General features: G+C 37.9%; 1 protein-coding gene across 2 annotated transcripts; it reads right to left on the bottom strand.

The window, feature by feature from the left end:
• Nucleotides 1-1,569: 1,569 nt before the first annotated feature.
• LOC106942237 (opsin-5-like) lies at nt 1,570-13,958 on the bottom strand. Of its 2 annotated transcripts, XM_015025467.1 has the most exons (4): nt 13,817-13,958; nt 12,101-12,200; nt 4,052-4,171; nt 1,570-1,912 (listed from the first exon to the last, which is right to left on the bottom strand). In XM_015025467.1, exons 2-4 carry the CDS (start codon nt 12,135-12,137, stop codon nt 1,728-1,730), a joined length of 342 nt encoding a protein of 113 aa, XP_014880953.1. In that variant the 5' UTR covers nt 12,138-12,200; nt 13,817-13,958; the 3' UTR covers nt 1,570-1,727. The 2 variants fall into 2 exon arrangements, with proteins under 2 accessions (XP_014880953.1, XP_014880952.1); XM_015025466.1 differs by lacking the exon at nt 12,101-12,200.
• Between the last annotated feature and the right edge of the window lie 9,071 nt (nt 13,959-23,029).

Genomic DNA, 23,029 nt, shown 5'->3' with positions numbered 1-23,029 from the left:
TCATTTTGCACATCCTGTTTATATTTGACTTTCTTTCTGCTGCAGACTCCATTCATCTCTCTTTTTGCCTCATTAACAGCAGTAGATTAGACCAGCTGTTCTCACTCAGTACATCCACAGTCCACTGCTGCACCATTTCACAAATGTTTAAGTTTAGCCTTAGGGAATGAAACGTTTCATTCATCAGCATAAAGAAATGACTGAGAACAAGCAATTCAACTCAAGCTCAATTATAATTGATGCGACACAGACAGCGATGATGCATGAAGCAGGTTTGAGCAAGAAGCATCTTTGTCGCATACCGAAAAAGAAACATGAAACATTTCTGTGTTTTTCTATGTTATTTTTTAATCATTTTAGCTTAATATACACAAATTGCATATAATTTGGTCAGGCTCACAGGATATGGTGTTTTCTTTCTTCAGGTCTTTGTAAGCCGTTCAAATAGAGCAATCTGTATCTGCAATTATGAATGTTTCCCCATCTGCTAGTATTGAGGTCCTTCTGTAATTTTAAGTTGCATTCCGTATTAAGCAACACACATAATGGGTGAAAAAGAAAGTCAACTTTTTGATGACTGAGCAGTTATAATAAAGCAATATAAAACCTGTGTGGGGACAAATCATTGAGCACATGGGAGGGAAAACATTCGGTCTGTTACAGTGTTACGTTTTCAGGCTTGATGTTTATTTTGCAATTATTAATTAATGATTGCTTCGACACAGCAGTTTAGTTAGTTAATGTAAACTGCTCTGCTGATGAGCTCTCAAACAGTTGGAATGTGGGTCGTCTTATTTTTGTGTTAACTGAACCAAAAAACCAAATTCTGCAGCACATGCTCATGGTAAGGTTGCCAAAGTCAAGCTAGCACAGCTAGCCTACATACCACTTCCACACAATTCTTTTTCTAAATTAAAAATGTTCACTGACTGGTTAAATCTGATACCCATGTTCCTTATATTATCTAGTAGTCATATTGATGACAGTTAATAGCAAAACATTGCATCCCTATTTAACCGTGTGATTTTGTTACTTTCCCAACCATTGATACTCCTGACTCAATGCATAGCCATCTTCTAAATGGGTCCTGAGGTCAGAAGTGGTTTGTGACATGAACCCCAAACACCACAAGCCACAGACCACTGAAGCATGGTGGCTGAGACATCATGGACACATGAGAGTATGGGGAGGTTTCTCATACCACGATGATGTGGATGTTATAGTATTATTATGTTTTCCTAACTCTGAATCCCATCAATCAAAAAATTTGTCATGAAGAGGAAAATATATATATGTATATATAAGTTGCATTTCCCAGCCTCATGTTCTTCAAGCTGCGGACTCGTTCCTAGTGCTCTGGCCGTCTCACTTCTGGTCTGGGCTTATCTTTCCTCGCTGCTGCAGATGGTACAATGTTTACTCCTTGTCTGATGTCCGTTGGTATGAATTAAAATTTAATGTGTCTGTCAAAAAGTGCATCATCAAGAGGAAAATAATATATGCAAGTCACACCTGACTATAAATCAGTCAATACCGTTTCTGATAAGCGAACAGAGACGGCTCATTGTGTTCTCTTACTTTGCACAAGTTTTAATTAAAGTAAACAACATGACAGCTGGTCATCTGATGGAGGAATCAGCAGAAAATCAAAGGCATAGTGGTATCCCAGTGCACCCTACTCTCTGCTCCCTAAACATCTGTCAGTGGAAGCTGGATCAGAACTTCCTTCAGATCCAGGACTTTTCAGCGGGGCTTGTGACAGGAAGTGAACCAGTACTGGATGATGTTGTGAACTTCACAGAGCAGGTGGGCCGGGCCAGGGCTCTCCACAGACTCTCTGGCTCATGGGAGGATTTGAAACGCATGAAGTCAGCAGGACTTTGTAAAGTAACAAAGTGTTTAATCCCTTTATCTACAACAAAGAGGTTGACCTTAATTACAGATGTAAGAAACAGTCATACAAAATTATCATAGCCCATTAAACATTATGTTCTTTCAAAGGAAATGTTCTTACATTGATGTCTTATAGTTATTAATTCATCAATAAGAGAATGATCAAGTCACCCCACTGCATCTCATGAAGATAAAAATCTGAACTTTACCTTTCTTCATTCTCTGACTGTCTTTGATAAATTTCTTGGTATTTCCCATCCTGCTTTATTATATGGTTATACGGTAATAATAAGTGGAGGTCACAAGTATTTGTGGGTTTCAGGCATTCATGGTAAAATTTGTGGTGGATTCTATGATGAACTGCAGCAGCACTCAAAGTCATTTGCTTCACAGATGGTTTGAGGTTCTTTCCCTGGAATGCTGTATTTGGTTTATGCCAACATCTTCTCTGTTCTTGAGGTCAAATAATTCAATTGTGGACTCATTTGACCAAAGAATATAACAAATGAACCAATGAGACTGAAGACTCCTGTGTTCTCCATATTTTGTGAGCCACCCAGACTCCACGCACTCTCTGTGCAGATGGTTGGGGTTAGGGTTAGTGTGATGTGAACGCCGCTTCCTGCTGGGCAGTTTACTGTGGGATACCAAGTATGTGTAAGTGTTGGTAAACATTTACATTTGCATGAATGTGTCCAGTGGACGTCTGCTTTGAGTCCACAGTGAGTCTGTCTCAATTACGCGTGGTCCTCTGTGTAGTGGAGTACACCCGAGTATGTTGGGGCCTTCGTAGTGCCATGGTTCCTCTTTACTGCGTCTTCCAGATTATCCAGGCAGGTTCTTCAACATCAACAGTAGAACACGGGCGGGCAACTCCAGGTCTCAAAGGCCGGTGTCCTGTAACTTTTAGGTGTGTCTCTTCTTCATCACACCTGAGTCAAATAATGATGTCATTAGCAGGACTCTGGATAACTTGACTGCACTTAGGAGGTGACTTGGGTATTTAATTGAAGTGTGTTGGACCAGGGAGACATCGAAGAGTTCCATGACACTGGTCTTCGAAGACTTGGATTGCCCACCCATGAGCTACAGCCTTCTGAAGGTCAGCAGATAAGATTTTAGTGTTTTTGGAGACTTCTTTCAGCATCTTGCAGCCTCCTCTCAAGGTGAAAATGCTTGGTTGGCTAGACCTCAGCACCTTGATGGTTGCTTTATTTGTAGACTGCTTTCTGTATGGTTATGGTTATGGAAAAGCTGATTTTCAAATTACTTTGATCTATCTCAATATCCCCTAACAGACTCATAATCTGCAACAATCTTCGTTCTGAAGATTCCAGAAAGCTCTTTGGTCTTAGTCATGCTTGTTTGATGTCATTTTAAGTGAGTGTAAATTTGTATCTATCCTTTATGTTCCTTACCACAAAGGAAATTAAGCTTTTTATTGTAAGTTCATTTTTTACTTGAATATTTCAGTTTTGCTAAGATTCATGTTAAGCCCACAGGCTATTGTTGGGTGTCCAGACTGATTTTCCTTCTTGCTTTATGCCGTAAGCTTGGCTTTTCTACCTGTGACTGAAAATGTCATCTTTCCAGAGCTCCTATGGTTCCACTCTGTTTCATGTGTGCAGCAAATGATTGTGCATAGCTGCCTCCACTCAGCTCATCAGCTGCACAGTATGAAAGCCGAGAGATGCATTGTGTGTCATTGGATGTTTTGGCAACATAAGCATGCTTTCTGGAATTGGTAAAAATATCTTCCTCCCTTACAGGTTTCTTCTTTTTTGCTAAGCCAACTTGGGCCCATTTCAAAAGGTAATTACCGCCTAAACCTAATAACAGGTTCTGCCACCCTGGGAGCCAATGGCTGCCATCAGTTGTTTTCAGTGACCAACACTTTTACATTGCAGTTGGGAAAATTTGGCCCACTCTCCTTTAAAAAATTGAGGGCTTAACAGCATGAAGGTCAGTTGAAGGTCATACCAAAAGATAGAAGCCCTGGCTTTGATAAGGCAGTTTAAAAAAGCTGTGTATACATTTTATATCACCTGTATAAGATTTAGTGAATGTCAAAACATGCAATAATCTTTCAAAAACCATCCATTCATCAGCTGTAAGTGTTAGCATGAACCAGACACATGTATCAGATGTTTCTCATTACCTGATATGCCAAAATCAAAAATGGCAAGGTTAACGATCATGAGTTCAGGAGGCTTCAGCTTGGTCTTGCGTTTGATGGTCATATAAATGACAAAGCCATTTCCTGTTGCAGACAGGATTCCTGTCAAGAGAGAAATAAAGTTTTACTGTATGGCAATCTTTTTTCTTCAAGTCTTGTATCATAGCCTGGCAATTGCCCTCCCCTCAATTCCACTCTATTGTCATCTCCCTTCAGTCCTCTGTCTAAAGATTTTCCCTTTGCTTTCATCCTGACCAATCAGTGAACAGAAGGAGTTCCAAAAGATGCATAGATTTTTTTCTGCGCTGTTTTAGAAATATAGTTTGCCTGTGGTTGTAGTTTGGCGACAACAGTGGAGGAAGAGAACAAAGCCATTTAGACCATGTTGGCCACACCTCCAAAATACTTTATTGCTAGCAAAGATGTAGCACGATAAGCTTCATATCGCGCAGCTTACTTCAGCTTGCAGAGCCAAACGTTAGCAGCAAGCAATCATTTCTCAATAGTTGAAACTCCAGACCCTTTGTACGAAGCAAAGTAAGGAACAACTTGTTTTTACCAGGCTACTTCTTTGTGTTCAGATCTTTAAAGAAAAGTCACTTCCTGTCAGCGTTTAGCTGCAGGACCAGAATAATCCTAATTGGAGCTAGAATGTGAAAAAATAAAACTTTCACCAGCATGGATAACTTGGTTACCTATTAACAGGCCATCAAACCTCTTGTTAGTTTTTCATCTAAGATTCCATCGGCAAAGTGATTGTAGATTACACCAAGTTAGAAGGACGGTGGAGTTTTGGAGAAGTAGAAGGAGATAAACCACAGCCATGTTCAAACCTCAGCTGGCAGGTGGCTCGTAGTCGTGCTGATGTTTCACATATTAAATACAAGAAATGATGAGAAAACACAACACACATGATATAATGCTGCCCCTTATGTTTATCTTGCAGTGTGTTACACTTAAAAGGAAACTTTATATATATAATTAATTTTATACAAAATACATGAGGAATATTATGGAGGTATGATGTGTAAAATTTCTTTTTTTGTACCTTGTAATGTTTTATACCCATGTATGCATCTCAAAGACATTAATTAGCCTAATGCTAATTAGTTATGGAGGCTATTTGTGCTTCGGTGGTTGGCAGGTGATGAACAAAGAGTTATCAAAGTCTTCCTATTAGCTGCTGTTGCCTGAAAATACCAGGATGTTAATGAGTCCAGTGGGACCTGACAGCACACCAGAGAGCCATGAAACCAAACGAAGGAGCTGCAAAGCCGCACTGAGCCGATGTCTGGGGGATAGCATGGCTCTGACCTGGACATTTTATGTTACATGAAAGGAATATATTCTAAAAATATAATTAAGCACCAACTGAAAACTGAATTGTGGTCTTTAGTATTATGAGGTTTTTATTGTGTCTTTTAGTGTTCATCTAAATGATGAGAGTAAGAACAACATAATTAGCCCTAAAGGCTCTTCATATATTTTGTGGTTTTTTTATGTTTTATCCTGTCATAGTTAATTGTATTAGTGCAATTTGAAGAGCACCGCCAAATAACATTCCAATAAGTTATTTTAACTAAACATTTCAGAACACAGATCAGATTCCATTATAAATAAATAAATAAAAAGATTTTATGTAAAAATTTAATGGATTCTGTTTTGTTTTTGTTTTTTTGTTTTTTTCATTTTCTTCTCATTTTCCCTTCAACTTTGAACTTTTATGGCCCTCACTTGAAGAACGCTGCTTTACACCATAACCTCAACTTGGAAACTTGGGGCAATCTGCCGTGCGCAGAGGCAAACCGACCTCTGGCAGGATGAAGCCGGAATCCGCCCACTTTTAGACCGCCAGGCTAAAGATCCAACTGCCTCAGTCACCTCCATGTTATTGGAAAAATTTAACGCATTAACCATCACCAGCAGACACATGCAGATTAAGTGGACGTGTGGCTTTAATGCAGTCCAAAAATAAACAGTTAAACCTGCAGCATCTCCCCCACAGACTGAGCAGTTTAGCCTCCAACTCCAAGCTGTTTCCCATCAGATGCTTCCCATTCAGCCAGTTTGATCTGCACAAACATTCCTTTAACTGAATAAACCACATTCATCGCTGTGACTATATAGGGGAACTCACGGTGAAATTAATTTAATAACTGCCACAATGAGCGGACTGTGCACCTCCCGCATTTCCATGTACTCATATGATACACGAGGAAGGAACATAATAGCGAATGGAGGCTCTCTGCCAAAGCTGGGCTGTGGGTCGATGTGAAAGTTATTCGTAAAAAAAACCAGACAAACACTCTGAGACGGGATGAACTGTCTAACCCCTCCGCCTGGTCCTCCTAATTAGGTTGGCCGATTTGGATGAATAATAAGGATAAATAAAATGCATTCCATGTCTTGCTCAATATCCTGCTGTATTAGTTAAATGAGGTAAAGAACGAACACTTTACACTGGAACTGGAGGGCCCAAAACAATATTTAAAGGGGAATAAAAAAAAACACACAAGCGTAACATAAATAAAATCAACTAGATCACAAAGTCATAACGCTTCCAAACATATGAATCATCAGAATGATTACTGGAACACACATACTCCCAACCACCAACTTCAGTGTGTTTTATTGGGTTTCTTATGTGGCAAACCAGGACAAAATGGCATATGAATGAGGTTTTAAAATGTTTTCACAAACAAAAATCTGAAATGTGTGGCTTGCAATTAAACCATGCAATTGTGAAATGTAACTTTTCAAAATTCAACTCTCAACACTTCAAAGAACATGCCACTCCAGTGGTGAAACACAGTGGTGGAAGTATCATGCAGTGGGGATGAGGCTCTGCATCAGGGCCAAAGAAAGCCGGTCAGGACAAAGAGAAGAGGAGAGCTAGAAAGATAATTACGACTGCGTTTAGATCAAAAGCCTATTCAAGTGTCAGAATGGCCTAGTCAAAGTCCAAATCTAAGTTCTAATAAGTCTTTGCCAAGAATTGAAAACTGATGTTCACAGATGCGCTCTGCCCAATCTGTCAGATGTTGAGTTATTTTACAAAGATGAATTAGCAAAGATAAGAAAAACCAGAAGCAGTAAATCAGCCAGGAATATGAATACCAAGTATCTCTGTGACCCTGGTTGTTAATGTGTCCACTCTGATGAATACACACACACACGTGTGCGCATGCATGCACACACAGAGTTGTAATCTTCCAGCCCTTTATTCCACTGAGGCAGCCATGACCTTCCCTTCTCTTTCCTTTATACTGCAGCACTGGATATCTATTTAGCTTTTATTTTGAACTGCAGCTTGACGAGTCATTTTCACACAGTAAATACAAAATGACATTGCTTCCGTTTATCTTTGCTCTGACTCATGAACCTTTGGTTCTTTGTGTATGTCAGGACCTTGGAGGACAGAAATTGCACAAAAAAAATCTGAAAACTTTACTTTACTAATGTTCACATTTGATACAACTAAGCAGATGTCATTTAAACTCTTGCTGTAAGACTTTTTTTTTGCCTTTCTAGCCTGACTCATGATTAAGAAGGAGTTAATAAAAAATTGTAGACCTTCAGACCGTTAACTCCTCACAAGCAAATTGTCTAATGGTTCTGACAGTAACTGAACATACTGTGAAATCAGTTTTGCCTTTTGTTTGCTTTTGTTGGATGTACAGCAGCTGAACCTGCTTCATTTGGGCGCCTTCACACCAGCCCTGTTTGGTCCACTTCAGTCAAACACTAGTTCCTTCATCTAGAAAGTCTGGTTCATTTGGTACAAGCAAACTCCGATGTGGACCTAAACAGCAACTCTATCCCACCTAAAAACCTTGGCCTTGGTTTGGCTGAAGTGAACTCTATTTCTGTTTGAATGACCACCAAGCAGATTGGAGAATATAACTGTCTGGGTAAAGGTAACCAAAACAAGCGATGACTCGTGGCCTTCTGCCAAAGACAAAAGTGAAATCCTGCAACTGCTAAAATCTGACACCACTCGTTTCATGAAGAAGGACGTTGCTCTCAGTGAAAGTCCATTAAAAGTGCCAATGTTGCATTAAATTGTCATTATTTACAAAATCATGCAAAGTTGGAACTTTTAATGGACTTTTAATGCAACTTTTAAGGCAACTTTGCATTAAAAGTTTCATTATTTACCGAATGACACTTCATGACAACTGTCATAAACATTCATAAGGACTCGTTCATGTTCCTAACAGGTGTTATGTCATGTTTATGACAGTGTCATGTCAGTCTTATGCACACCCCTTCAAATAAAGTGTTACCAAAATAAGAAATTAAAACCAAAGTAAATAAAAACATTCTACCCACAATATTCGCAAAAAAATTTCTTCCAGAAGTGCGTTTAGATATCAGACTCATAAACATTCACTAATAGTTACATTAAATAAAAGAAATATGATACAACATTAAAACTTTGGTCATCTCTTAATATTTTTCAGTATTGAAGGTTTTCCTCCTGCGGTTGGCGCTCACTGCTCTGGGTGAATCATCATGTGATCCTCCTGACGGCCATCAAGCAAAAGTGAGACACTGTGTTACACTCTTTTAATTTGGAGACAGTCTAACCAGTAAAAGATACAAAAGATTATTTTGTTATCAGAAACTGGTGAATAAATTATTAACGCCCCAGCACTAACCCTGTTGGGTAACTTTATTTAGTGGTTCTCTTGTGGCCATGCGAAACATAATCTGTTAAAAAGTCTGCCATAAAAATATTTTTAATAGACTTTAAAAAAAAAAAAAATTATTATGTTTTTCTTTTTTCCCAAAGCGACACAAATATTTGGTTTCTTCAATCAAATATACACAAACTAGATTTTTCCCAGCCTGAGTATCACCCTTGTGATCCCTGTGGGAGAAGCAGATCACAGTCTGTACTGTAGATTAACTTGCTATAGAAGTTTCCTCTGACTGTGACAACACTGCTCCTGGTTTCTAGGGTTCAGACTCTGTGGTCCTGCAGGTGAAACAATCCCTGCTAAAAGGACAACCTGTCTAACCACCTTTACTTTGTTGCTCATTTTCTAAGTACCCAAGTTTGTTGAGGTTTGATCTTCACAGGAGAACCTGGGTAACTCTTTACTTCCTCTTTGTGTGTCTCATAGTAGGACGTCATAGCAACTCATCAGCTTGTCTAATCTGAAAAGTTTGACCAGAGAGAGAAAGAGCAAATTTCCATTATTGTTATCAGTCAGTATTCTTTTACTGATCCTTAGATGTTTTCTGAGTTTGACGTTGTAATTATTGTTTTATGACTTCTTCAGTTCTTTAGGTTTGTGTTGGAACAGTGATACATAAATGTAGCCATACATTTGAGACTGTATTGCTATTGTCATTTAAACCTTTTCTAGCTGCAGTATGCAACTTTTATAAAAAATATATTTTCTCCATATTTATTAAAACTGTCACCATGTAGTGGCAGGATGGTATGAGAAGGATAATCTGTGAAAACCTCCTCCCAGTGCAGTCTGCAAAGATGTACCACTTCCACTGAAAAACAACCAATCAGAGCCAGAAGGAGTCCGGTCAGTCAGCCTCATGCACGCTGCTAAATGTACAAATGACGGAGAAACAACTTACTGTTGCAGGCAAATCATTTTAAACTGTCATCGAAGGCCATGCTAACTAGCCTTAGCAATTGTGGCAAGCTATGTTGTGGTAAACCACCTGTAGTTTAGCAGAAAGTAAGGAGGGAAGAAGCACAAGAGTGATTGACAGCGCTAAGACCCTCCTCCTGGCTCTCATTGGTTGTTTCTGAGTGGTGAATTTCTGCAGTTAGTACTGGGAGCAATGGGAGAAGACAGTAAAGTTAGATTTTGTCATAAATTATCTGTCTTATACTGTCATGATGTAATGATAATTTTAACAAATATGTAAAGAACATATATTTTTTTATGAAATTTACATAAGGCAGCTTTAATACAGAAAAAATATATATATAATTTTGTTTTCTTGCACCATCCACCTCAACCAAACTGTGATACTTGCAAAACCCACAGATTACCAAGATGTCCAATGAATGGATGTTTTTTGGTGAACTTGCTCTCCTGTGTCAGTTTTAACCTTCTCCAGTGTTTAATGTTTCTATCAGACTGAACAGTGTATAATAGCAGGGTTTTCTCTAGCTGCTGAGCACGTGCTGCGATACTGTTAACGGCCTCTGGGTCTTGAGAGACGTCTAGCAGATGTTATCAGAACATATTCCATTTATCCTAGTTTTCCTCCTTCACAAACACTGGCCAGTGGAGCCTGTTGGTCATTTTATAGTGTAGTTATTTGCATGGCTGACGTCTTCATCCCACTGAAACAAAGCTATCTTCTTCAAAAGCCGTTCCCTTTCACAACTCGCTAATTAAGATTTAGTAATGTGCTTTTTGTGGTTAGACAACAGAGCAGCACCAAGCTGAATCTCCTCTCTATCAGCCACCCCGCAGACCTCACTCCTATACTCAGATAATAAGCAATGGAATGCGGACAGGATATGAGGAGAGAGAGAGGAACTTCCAAATCCTCGAACCTTCAGATCTGCAAACAGGAAGTATATATTGATGTTGTTTTTGTACTTTTAATTTGAAGACTATCCCAAACACCAACTTTAGGTATTTTACAAAATCTCTGTTTGATTGTGAAGTCAAAGTCATCCTACATGCATTATCACCCTCACGCTCAACTCTAGTGTGCTCTCAACAAATGTTTTTTGTTTTTTTTCCCCACATGAGCCGTGGACCCCTGCAGCTCCTCCAGAGTTAACATGGAGCCCAACACTGCTTATTTATTGCATATGTGTTTCAAAAGAACGTGTTAGTTCCAGTCAGATATTAGCTCTTCACATGAGCCCATAAAGTCACAACATGTGCATCAAGTTCATCTGCTTCTATGAAGGATTTTCCTTTTCTTTTTTTTTCTTTTTTTTTTTGCGCTGATCTGAGGAATGTTAATGTCTAAAAAGTTAACTAACATGGTTGATTAAACTGATGGACATGAAAACACACCTGATAAATCAAAGCCAACACACTCACATTCCAGGGCAGATGAAGGCAAATCAGCAGAATGTCTTTCACTCCATTAGCTAAAAGACTTCAGCGTGTGCAGCAGCTGAGTTATTCTTGTTCTGTCATTGATTCAGAGAGAACTATTAGATTAGATAGAACACCTGCATGTGAGCTCTACCTCTGTGTGAAAAACCTTACTTTTATAAAATACCCTTAAGACTAAAGCTTTAACACCCTTCTTTAGTCAATACTGCAAGTATTGTATATACCGAGAATAAATTAGTCACATGTAGACTCTTTGCATTAGTTAGTATTTATGGGGTTTGTTATTTATTCAGGCTAAAATACAACTACACACGGTGTTGTGGTGGCACAGGGATCAAGCACAACCAACATAAAGAAGCCTTTTGAAGAAGCCTGGTGACCTTTGCTGCATGTCTTCCCTCTCTCTCATTACCTACTTTCCTGTGTGAGCACTTTCAAATAAATGACACTAGAGCCCAACAATACTTAAAAAAAAAAAACGCATTGTGTTCCAATTTTCTGCCTAATCCACCTGGAGTTGAACCAGTTATGAAGAACCAATCCATGCATGAACATTCCTTCAACTTGCTGTTCACGATGAAGACTTAGAACCTTTGAAGATGAAGGAAAGTTTTTACAGTCGATGTTTGAGCATCTGACATTTTTCAATTTTTATGACCAAAAACTGAGACTCACTGCTCTGCTGACAAAAAATGATCCATTTGGACTTTTTACGTTAGCACAGGTTAGATCAGACCTAAAAAAAATCCAATTTAACCTGGCTATTTTAAAATGCTACTAATTAAAAGTATTTGCAGACCTCTGACTGCAGTTCTTCAAAGGCAAAGGATGAGTATGGAGCCAAAATGGTAACAGTTTAGAAAGATATTAAAAAGAGATTTGGCATTAAAAAATAAAACACTGTTAAATCAGACATTGAAAAAAAAAAATCACTTGCGCAGTTAAAAACAAAATAGGCTCCTTCACAGACCTTTCATTTTTATGTGTCCAGTGCAGAGGGACGACATTCCAGGTCCAGCCAGAAGACCGAAGGAAGCTGGCTTAAAAGGTTACTCCACTCTTTAGATGTCCTAAGGAAAGTGTGTCAGGGTTGATTCATTGGTCCTGGTGCAAAACAAGCCCAAACCAAAAGCCCTCCAGCACTGTGCTCAACATTATTTTGACATGACTCTAGTGTGGTATGTTTTAGTTTCAATAAATATGATTATGAACTGAAATATCCTCTTTATTTTGAACACTTTGTTACAGAAGTCTACTTCTTCACCTGTATAGTTTTTTCAGAGCACTGTATTGCAGCATCTTTGAGTGAAGCTGATTAATATTCCCTTTGTTGGATTAGACTAATAGACTGCACACTGTATATCTTTCTTGCTGACTGATAATAGAATCTAACATTATATTTCTCCCAAAAGAGACAGGAAATGATTTCTACTCTTAGAACATTGCATCTGATCCTTGAGACACTACTATATCCTGTATTACAGAAAAGCACCAAATCCGCTTAAAAACAGAGACTCGTGGTTCCTGGAGGGGAAGAAGATAAACAAAGCCGAAACATAAGAAAACCTTGAATGAAAGGTAAAAAAAAATAAAAAAAACCTGAAGCTAACATTAACAGTAGATAGAAAGGAACACTAATCAAATGAAGCTCGATATACAAGAATACACAAGAAACTAAAGTCCAACCACCTACAGATCATGAAAGTCCCCCACATCCACACATTCCCCAAAGAGTCTAGGCAGGAGGAACAAAACCAAACCCAATCCAGGTGGGAACAGGGGGCCTCAAAAGGAGGACAACAAGGAAAACAAAAAAATAACAGGCCTGGGATGTGGAGGTGGCCTGAGAGGGAGGGCAAGAAAACAACAAAACCAAACCAGAGTTCAGATGGACAAGCTGATTCAATGACCATGATGTTCCTGTTCTTTACAGGCCTGCAAACTCTGCTTACCTTTAACCTATAGGAAATCTTTTGACTTTTGCCAAGAGGAAGATGAGTGACACCAGACCCAACAATGAAGATGAGCATAAGGCAGCTATCAAAGCAGCCTGGGCTTCCATTACACCTACAGGCTGAGCTCCTCCATGCCACGGCGCATTGATGCAGTAATTCATACAGAAGGAGATGCAACCAGGTCACAGTGCAGAGAAATGAACTGACCTGATGTTTGTGCTCAAAACATCCATCTTTACCTATATGCCAAGTCATTAAAATTTCAAAAAATAATAGCTTAAAACATTTTTACGCAGGGTAAAAATGTTTTACTCTGCGTCATGAATTTCTTTATATGGTCGTTTCACTTTCTGAAATGACTGTCAAGAAATACTGCATTTTAGGCAATATTCACAATTTTTAGATGCACATGTGTGTGCACTTATTTCCTTAAATTTCACTAAACAAACTGATCCAACTGGAGTTTAACTACAGCTGTCCTTTTAATTATATGAAATTATGTACCGTTTTACTAAGTTTTTATACTCTTAACTGTAATATTCTATCTTGCAGTGACAGCATGACATGTTGCACTAAGTTTGGGTGGAATTTTCCAAGAACTGAAGAAATCGCATTCACCAAAATAAACCCCAAACATTAAATAGTTTTGCTAAGAGGTGTGTGCAATGTGTGGAATGACAAGAAATGTGAAAGCAGTGCAGAGGTGGATGTTGGCTGATATGGAAACTCACCTATGATGCAGATGTAAAAAGCCGCAATGATGTCCGCCTCTCTGGAGAGCCTCGAAGCAAAGGGATCACCACGCAGGAGGTATTGGGGAACATATGCGGCGTACGGCCATGTTGTGTTCTCCATCACTGCTATCAGTGGGGAATGTCCTGTGAAGTGAAAGGAAGAAGGTTGAAACAATAGAAGAGCTTCCTCAAATAGAAAACGCCTCACAAAGACACAAGGTTTCAGGTAAGCATTGCAGAAAAGCAACACTTCCTGTTCTGGCTCTGCTGCATAGATCAATGCATGAATAACTTTTTTTATCTAAATAAAAAACAAACAGCATTAAAAAATCTGACGCCACAAGTGTCAATAAGTAGCAAAACAGGAAATGACTGCAAAACTGGTGTTCTATACAGGGATGCACTGATTAACTTTTTTCACTTCTTATGCCGATACCAATATCTGAAGTTTAGTATCGGCTGATTCTGATCCGATACAGAAAAACAGCTGAATTGTCTTAAGAAGCTTTTATTATTATTATTATTATTATTATTATTATTATTATTATTATTATTTTATCACAGACATAAATGTACTGAATTACAAATTTGTCCAATAGGTCTGGACAGTACAGCATATTCTGAAGCACCAAAAGCTTCACAAACATGTAAAAACAGCACAATTTGAATGTGTTCAGTCAGTGTGATTAGCAGAACAGCCAATGTAAAAGAAAAATTAAAGAAACAAATATGTAAAAATAAACTGGAACAAACCTTCTTTCAAAAGGATCATACAGTGTAATTACATATTCTAAATATATTGTAAAATAAATAAAGCCTGACATTACAAACCATAAAATTAAACTAAATAGATCTGCTCTTATGGTTCGGGCACACTGATACCAGATGTAGAATTTATCAATATCGGTGCCAATGCAGATATTAATATCAGATCGGTGTTGCTCTACTTATATGCAGGGACTGGATTGTATGACTGCAAGATGGGTGTTTTCAATTTTTCTTCCACAGAAGCAAAAATACAAATTAAACAAAGAAATATTACAGGTTTTTACTGTCTAAATCAGTGCAATAAGTTTTGTATGTTTTTCCATATGGTGTATGTGTCTGATCAATTAACATGGTTGCTCTTTTAATTTGAAAAACAACAAGGTAAAGATGAATTAAGCTACTTAGCAGCTGCTCTTAATTGGCATCTGGTGGAAGTAATCTTGTATAAAAAGGATCTTATACAAGATCTTATAACTTTTTATACTTATTAAAAGTTATAAATATCTTCTAACAGCCTGCTTGGCATTCACATGTACATTTGAACTGCAACCGTAGTTCACTTCAACCCAACTCAGACCAAGGTTTCTGGCAGAGTTCACTTATTTGGTCCGCATCAGAGTTCATCCGCTCCTCCCCAAACGAAGCAGATTCTCTAGGCAAACAAACTAGAGTTCGATTAAAGTGGACTAAACACAGCTGGTGAGAAGACAACCTTCCAGATTTTGGTAATAAACTTCTTCCTTCAACTTCAAGGTTAAGTATAATTTAGTTTTGCACTTTATTTGAAAATGTGGGGGGGAAAAATTACGAGAGTCAATACTTTGGAAGGATACAGCTTCTAATTTGGTCTTCACCATTTATGGTGAAGACCCGGAATGTCACGGCTCCATTGTTATATGATCAAATCTGAGCCAAAGTACGTCAATAACAGCAGCCATAAAAAAAGAGCTGCTCAGACATTCCCCCAAACTCTTCAGACTTTCACATCTTATTATTCTTTCATATACAAAATTTCCTCTGTTGTAGTCCTGAAAACTTATCAATGCATTTTGTACTCCAACAGTGTCGTTAACCTGAAATGCTGGAACATTCCCACTTAGCCAGCTACATGTCTAATATATGAGCCGTTCACTCCAAACGAGTTTGATGTTCCGAACATACGGGACGTGAAATCAGAGGATGCAGGTGGAATGAGCACTTCCTTCCTGGTGAAAACACAGGGGTCAGAGGAGGTCGCTGTGAAGAAGATTGCATCATTCGCTAAATCCATCTTCACCAGTCTAAGACGACTGCAGCAGCTTAGGACAAACACCGGTTTTAGACATTTTGAATTTATATGGCAGACAGGAAAAATGGCAGACATTGGAGTAAAGATGCTGCAACATTCTGGCTTTATTCGGCTATTTCTGAACGTCATTGGCTTCTGTCTAAAATACATACAAATTTGATAGAAAAGACGATCTTGTAAAGATGTCTATGGAGGAAGAAAAAAAATGATGCAGTTGAAAGGCGGTTGGGGTGGATCACATGGTTCACCCAGGATGGCATTAATAAGATTTGTCTGGGCAGGACAATCTTTATTAGACAGGAAATTAGGGTAAATAAAGTCCAATTTTTGTTTGTTTACTGGGTCTAACAAAAAAAAAAAAAGTACTGGTAAACCACAGGAGGAGCTCTATGGCTCTCCAGGCCTTGGAGGGGATACCTGACATCTTTTTCTTTGTTATGTTGCAAAAAAAATGTCCAAGTATTTGGAGACTGCAGTTTTTAACTTCGGTAACAATATGATTTTTATATACTTGTTAAAACTGTCCCGATGTCCTGACAGTGTATGAGACAGATAACCTGTGAAAGAAATCCAGCTTCTCTGCCTCCTCCCTGTGGTTCTCCTTCCATCTGCAGACAAACACTGCTTCAAAATCAACCAATCAGAGCCAGGAGGAGGGTCTTATTGCTGTCAATCATGCTTGTGTAATTCACCCCTACCCCTTGATCTCTGCTACGCTACAGCTAGTTTCCCTGCAATGGAAACAGCCATGAATGCTAAGTCTAGTTAGAACAGCCACAGATGTTAGCAGATAAACAGTTTTCCTGTAATTGTAAGTTGATTCTCCACCATTATTACATTCAGCAGCATGTACAAGAGCATGATTGATGGCGCTAAGACCCTCCTCATCAACGCTTATATCTGAAACAGCTTCCACACAAAAAGATGCTTTACAGAAGTCGTGGAACAAAAACAATGAAAACAGTGCAACCAAACATTCACAGGTACACACATATATGACTGCAAACACACACACACATGCACACCTACATACAAACACACAGAGAGAGAAACACAAGGACCTCGCATGACTATTTAATTTTCCTTTGGGATTAATAAAGTATTTTTGAGCTGAATTGGCATGAGCGTCTGTGGACCTGCAAACGGCCACAAAGGGGACGCCGTCTCTACTGTCTGTAATGAAGACACACTGGAGATGTGCTAAACCACAACATTAAAGGTAACAAATTATTGAAAAAAAAGTAACAGTAACAATCCAAAACATCTACACCTGATAACAATGAAAAGCAAGAAAGTATGACCAATACATAAAAATAAATTAGAATATTTTAAAACAATAGTTTGAAAGCCAAAATAGGTCAAAACTATAACAGCATATTAGGGCCTTTGTAGATAAAAGAAAAGGGAGGAGTAAATCTCTGCAAAAAACATAGAAATTTTGGGATCAGCCTGAGAAATTTTCTAGAAAAGGCAAGGACAGTTTTGAGCTCCAAAAGCTGAAAATTTGTTAGAAAAAAGGTTTGAGATTAATTTCAGATTTTTTTAGACAAAACTTGGAAAATAATGAGTTTCAAAAGGTGAACATTTTATGGGAACTTTTCACATAATAAATCTTTTAAAAAATAAAATAAAATAGAAAAACAACATGCCGTGCCGTCATCCTCCTACAACATCTCCTCCATGTCCAACCTGAACCCAACAGCACTTTAATCACCACATGTACAAAGGAAGAAATTTAAATTAGTCCGTTTTTAACCAATTTGTAGACAAGCAGTTTGTTTACTTGCAAAGGAAACACTAAGTGTCTATGGAGAGGTAAAGTGCTGATCAGACCCCAGGGCAGGATTACAATCTGCTCTATTAAACTGTGTGTATCCAAGACTAAACCGAGAGATCACAAGATGAATCAAACATTCTTCTTTCAGTTCATTTATTTCCACGTGTCTAATGTGATCACAGTACAGTGAAGTACTGCTCATCGGTCAAATTCCTCCAGCCCTCTGACGTCTCAACATCAGACCAGCCAATGCTGTGAACATTCCAAAACAGTTGATGTTTGCCAAAAGGTTTAGAGTTTCTTATTTACGTCAGTGTCAGTGAATGGAAATTCTATTTACAGTTTTCCTCAGTTGATAAGCCTGTCGCGATAAGCAATAAATCAATTAATCGCATGATGGATTAAAATGAGCTGATTTTTTGAGTTGCAAGTGGTTTTTATTTCAGTTTTATTTTGGATTTTTGAAAACTTTTTGAGTTACAGTCTTACGCCTTCAGTACAAAATTAAAGTTTATCAGTCTTTGAGAGGATGAACCTGCATCCTTGTGCCATCAGTGATATTATTGATGACCTGCAATAGTCTCACTCTCTCAAAATGGACAGTTCATCAATCAGTGTCTGCATCATCAAAATGAAAGGATCGGACACCATTATTTATTAACATGTTATTTAAATGGCTTTATCGTTATGACTCGTCACTCTGTGATTTCCAATATGACAAAAACCAAAAAAAAAAAACAGGTCTGTTCCAAAACCTGAATATGCTCACAAAAGCAATACAGTATTTACACAGCATTTTGAATTTTGGTTAAAGTTAGACATTTTCAGGAAAGAACAAGAAAGAAAAAAATAAAATTGATAGATTTGTTTGAAATTGTTTGGAAGAAACTGGCGCAGGGCCAAATGGATTTACAATTTGTGAAGCATGAAACGGATAAAGTGATGAGCAGAAATGACTGAATGTTGGGGAGGTTCAACTAACAGCAAGAAAACAATTGAGAAAAACAATAAACATGTAAATAACCTTTATATTCACTCCATATTAACACCGAAAGTGCAAAAACGTACAGACTTCCGAATACAGAAGACTATAGCAGAATGACTCAGCTTTACCTGAACATATTAAGGCCTGAGGACGATGTTAACAAAAACAAGGCTGTTTTCATACCTGGTAGTCCAGCAGACTCAGTTCGATTGGAGACTAAAATTTCTATGAACTATTCTGCCCTTGGCCTGTGGTGACGCTGCACAAAGATTACTGAAAGAAATGACACAAAAACCTCTGAAGAAGACACTGAGCACAACTTCCTCCTTCATGAATGCAAACAAGAATGGAATGACATCAGATTTTCAAGACTTTAAGACACAAACCATTTCTCCCGCTAGCCTTTGGTTTGGTTGGATTTACCAGAATGCTTTATGCTAGGTAACGTAATTCTAAGCAACCAAGAGACAAAAGCTGATGCCTTAAAACTCAGACCCTCTTTATCTGCAAAATGAAGTAAAAATCATTACAAGTGAAGTAAAAAATAGGAGACAAAAAATGTAAAAAGAACACATATTAACAAAATAAATTGTGAGGAAAAACAAAAATTAGGAGACAAAAATGCATCAATAAGTAAATGGAAAAACATAATTTTAACATTAATTTTAAAACAGTAACATTCATATGACATGCTTAAATGTGTAATTTGTTGGAACAAAACTGACTAAATAAATATAAATATCAATAAAATTTTAAGACAAGGTAAAATTTAGAGTTTTTAAAATTAACTGTTGCATTTTAAATGTTTTGATTTATTTATTGGGCCGTTTAAATATTTCTGTCAGTTTCTGTCCTCCATAGGCACTAACCGATGTAGAGATAAATTCTCCATGTGTCAGAAAAGTTTATGCCAGCTTGTCAATTTCATCCTGACGTTTAAAGCCCAAACCCTCAGGGTGAATGACTCACACAGTTTAGTCTGAAGTGTCAAAGTGACACCAGGAGAAAACAGTGTGCAATTTCTCACTTTCTAAAATGGCAGAAGAAAATTTTACACTGGAACAACAGCTTTTCTTTTCTTTTCTGTTTTTTTAGTAATACATATGAAAGTGAGCAGAGCTCACCAACCACATAACTCTTGTGCAACTCAGGGAAAGGGTAGTTAAAGTTCAGGGTGATTAAAAAGTGAAACTCAGACACCTCTGAAGTGAGTGAGGTGTATTTTAAGGTTTTTGCCAAAGAGAAAAAACTTAAAAGGTTATCGCAGTGTTAATTAGGTTCATTATATTTACACTCCTGAATCTGTGCTTGTGACACACAATAAGTGTGAATAGACTGGTATTGGCAGTGGATGTTACTCAAGAGATCCAAGTATAAGGACTTAGAATTTTATCACGATGTTTTATGGCGTTATTGTGATAAACTTAATTTCTTTAAAAGTAATGTAAAACTTTTTAAGGTCTTAATCTTGCATATATTAATGTAACATTTAAGGATGCCCAGCCACCCTGTATTTTATGACTACATATTTCTATTTCTGTTCTAGCTGTTTGTTAGTGCAACCAAGTACATGTCTTTGTTTACACAATTAACTTTCCAAATTATCTGGATTTGCCAGTCACATTTGCAACATAAAAACATTAACTGTTTTTGCAATTGCGCCACTGATTAAAAAAATATTAATCCCAGGAGTAATTACCTGCACAATCGTAAACAACGGCCAACCTTAATAACTAATCTCTGTCTTCCTAATTGTATTTTTATATACATATATAAAATATTGCCTCTTAAGTTTTAAAGGTCATTCAACAGTAGAGATATTAATTTTAAACCCATGCAAAGTTGACAACAGTTGTGGACACAGAGAGCCTTCCCTCAGTGGAATCAATTAGTCTGCTCCGGGGAAACGTCTGTGTCAGTATGAGTTAATGTCTGGCCACACCTGGGCTTTAAACCAGGGGATCGACTGGGGCAAGAGGGGGGGGGGGCCTAACGGCTTGGTGCAGAAATGCAGCAGAAGACGCTGATCAAATATCTATAAGTTTGATGCAGTAAAAACTGGTGTTACCAGTAACAAATAGAAACAAATATTTAAAGCGATATCACTAAAGGCAGAGATGAGGGAATGAAAATACAAAGTGGTGATTCTGGATTCACTCTTTGCTGGTGTGATGGTTGAGTTAAAGAGGCAAAGAGCGGAGAGTGAGAACGCAGCAGCTGGAAGTCTTTACTCAAGTCAAGGAGCTGAGATAACCAGTCTGATTTATCTATTGAATCATCTTTATTGGCTGGATTTTATCGTCTATCTTTCTCTATTTTTGTGTTATCTAACAGCCTTAATAAACCTGAAGTCAAGGCTGAAGTATTTTTGGGGGACATTTTTATCTTTTCCAAAGTAGGACCCCTATATACCTATAAGTAACTAATCATGTTAATAAATCCAATATATTATTTCTTGTTTAATTTATGAAATAAAATATTTACGTTAGAAGCAATGACAATGTTTGAAAGCTTACATGAACATAAGTACTCCAGTTTAATATAAGACTCAGTTTGTATATATAAGATTATTTGTTGAGCGTTAAATGAACAGTCTCTTCTTTTCTCCAATAATTAGGATTAGGATTGTCATTAAAGTGTTTTTGAGCTCAGAAACTGTCAAGTTATTCATGCAGGGTTTCATCCGTTCACTTTTTCAGCCTCTCTGAAGGTTTTTCAATGCAAACTATATCAAGGTCTTAGACTTTCAAAGTCTATGTTACACACAGGAAATCGTTCTCAGCAGGGAAGAGACAGGGTTGGGTCAGACCCGTGTTTAGTTCACACAGCAGGTAGTAGCAGCATTTACCCAGGAGTGAAACCTTTGTGGCTTCCACTCTGCTTGTTTACTTCTGTGTGTCTTTCTCACTGCACCACAAAGCGCCTCAGAAAAACAAAATATGAGGGTCAATCTTAGCTTTCCTTACCCCACACACACAGAGCTGTCCAGAAGGGCAGATCTATTCAGTATAATTCTACGCTTTGTGCTCTGAGTGGCGTCATGTATTATTATTATTTTTTACATAATATTTAGAGTTCCTAATAGCGCTTTCTGAACCATTTGAAAGAAGGTTTGTTACAGTTTATTTTTTACACGTCTGACCAAAGGTACTCAACTTGTTGTTTCTGTCAGTTTCTGTTTCTTTCTTATTTATTTTCCATTGGCTGTTATTCTTCTTCTTGCACCGACTGAACAAATTAAAGTTGTTTTTACCAAACTGGTGAAGCTGTTGCTGTATTTAGGTGAGCTGTACTGGTGCAGAGTTGTCAGATCCAGTACATTTATGTGAGTTTAAAAAAACAAATGTCAGCGCTATTCTTCTGTACCGGATCGATGCTAAACGTCGGATTTCATTTCGGTACTGGATCTCTATAGTACCAACACATGTCGATTCATTTAGAAACGCCAACTAATCCAAGCTCTAAGCACTTCTCAAAATAATCCATGAGGTCTCATGCATTATTTTAAATTCATTCAATTAATCCTTGCATTGTTCTCCATAAATGAGGTAGTTCTGCATACACTCTTTCATAAATGATGATGATTTAAGAAGGATTTCAAAGGCTGCTCACTGCCTCAGTATGCATAAGGGCTAAACACATTGCTGACAGCTAAAGTTTATGAAATCAGTTTCCATAGGGAGGCTCCTGCCTGTCTGCTTACCTAATCCCAGTTGATGATTATTTTGACCAAGCAGTCTTTTTTTTCTTTTTCTTTTAAAGGACAAACACGGTTGTGTTTACAAGACAAACAAAATATTTGCTCTGTGAATCCAATCAAATGCATTGTTTGGTGCTCAGTTAGAATATGCAAGGTATAAAATCAGAAAGAGTTTTCAGTATTAACAAAATCCCTTCCTTCATGTATCTTTGAAAGCTTTATTACTTTTGATTCCAGCAGAAGAATTCAGATAAGAGAAAACCATTCTCTTATCCGGTTAAGGTGTCTGTCTTAATCACATATCTAAGACCAGACTAATCAAACACAGAGCTCTGACAGGTTGGATCACTTCATCTCGGAAGGATCAGCAGACCTCTGGATGAAGGACCTGGACTTCAAATTAGTTTGTCAATACTTTGAAAATCTGCTGTTTTAAATCACACAGGAAGAATCTCACACCATCCTGTCCCCACAACCATCTCCCATCCAACAGTTCTGTGTCGTTGAACGCTTCAATGTGATCAGTGCAATCTAAGAGTCTGGAAGGGTTATTTCATCTTATGGATCTCATGTGAAAGGTTTAGGCAGCAGACTCTGTTCTTCTAAAACTCGCTTTTTGAAAAGAGTCTCTGTCTGCTCTGAGAGAGATTCCATTTACGGGGCAAGTAATGCATTTTCTGCTCTGTGAGGAC

This window comes from Poecilia latipinna, unplaced genomic scaffold (genome assembly GCF_001443285.1).
Source record: "Poecilia latipinna isolate Pla-1442-1.1 unplaced genomic scaffold, P_latipinna-1.0 Scaffold4136, whole genome shotgun sequence".
Classification (NCBI taxonomy): Eukaryota; Metazoa; Chordata; class Actinopteri; order Cyprinodontiformes; family Poeciliidae; genus Poecilia; species Poecilia latipinna.
The sequence above is the reverse complement of the archived record's forward strand: the minus strand, read 5'-3'. Positions and strand labels throughout refer to the sequence as shown.

Coding starts and splice junctions, on each gene's coding strand:
- LOC106942237 (XM_015025466.1), bottom strand. CDS start 13,940: ATGGAGAACACAACATGGCCGTACGCCGCATATGTTCCCCAATACCTC. Junction 4,172..13,816: donor TTTTTACATCTGCATCATAG/GTGAGTTTCCAT, acceptor CTCTCTTGACAG/GAATCCTGTCTGCAACAGGA. Junction 1,913..4,051: donor TTTTGATTTTGGCATATCAG/GTAATGAGAAAC, acceptor TCTTTGTTGTAG/ATAAAGGGATTAAACACTTT.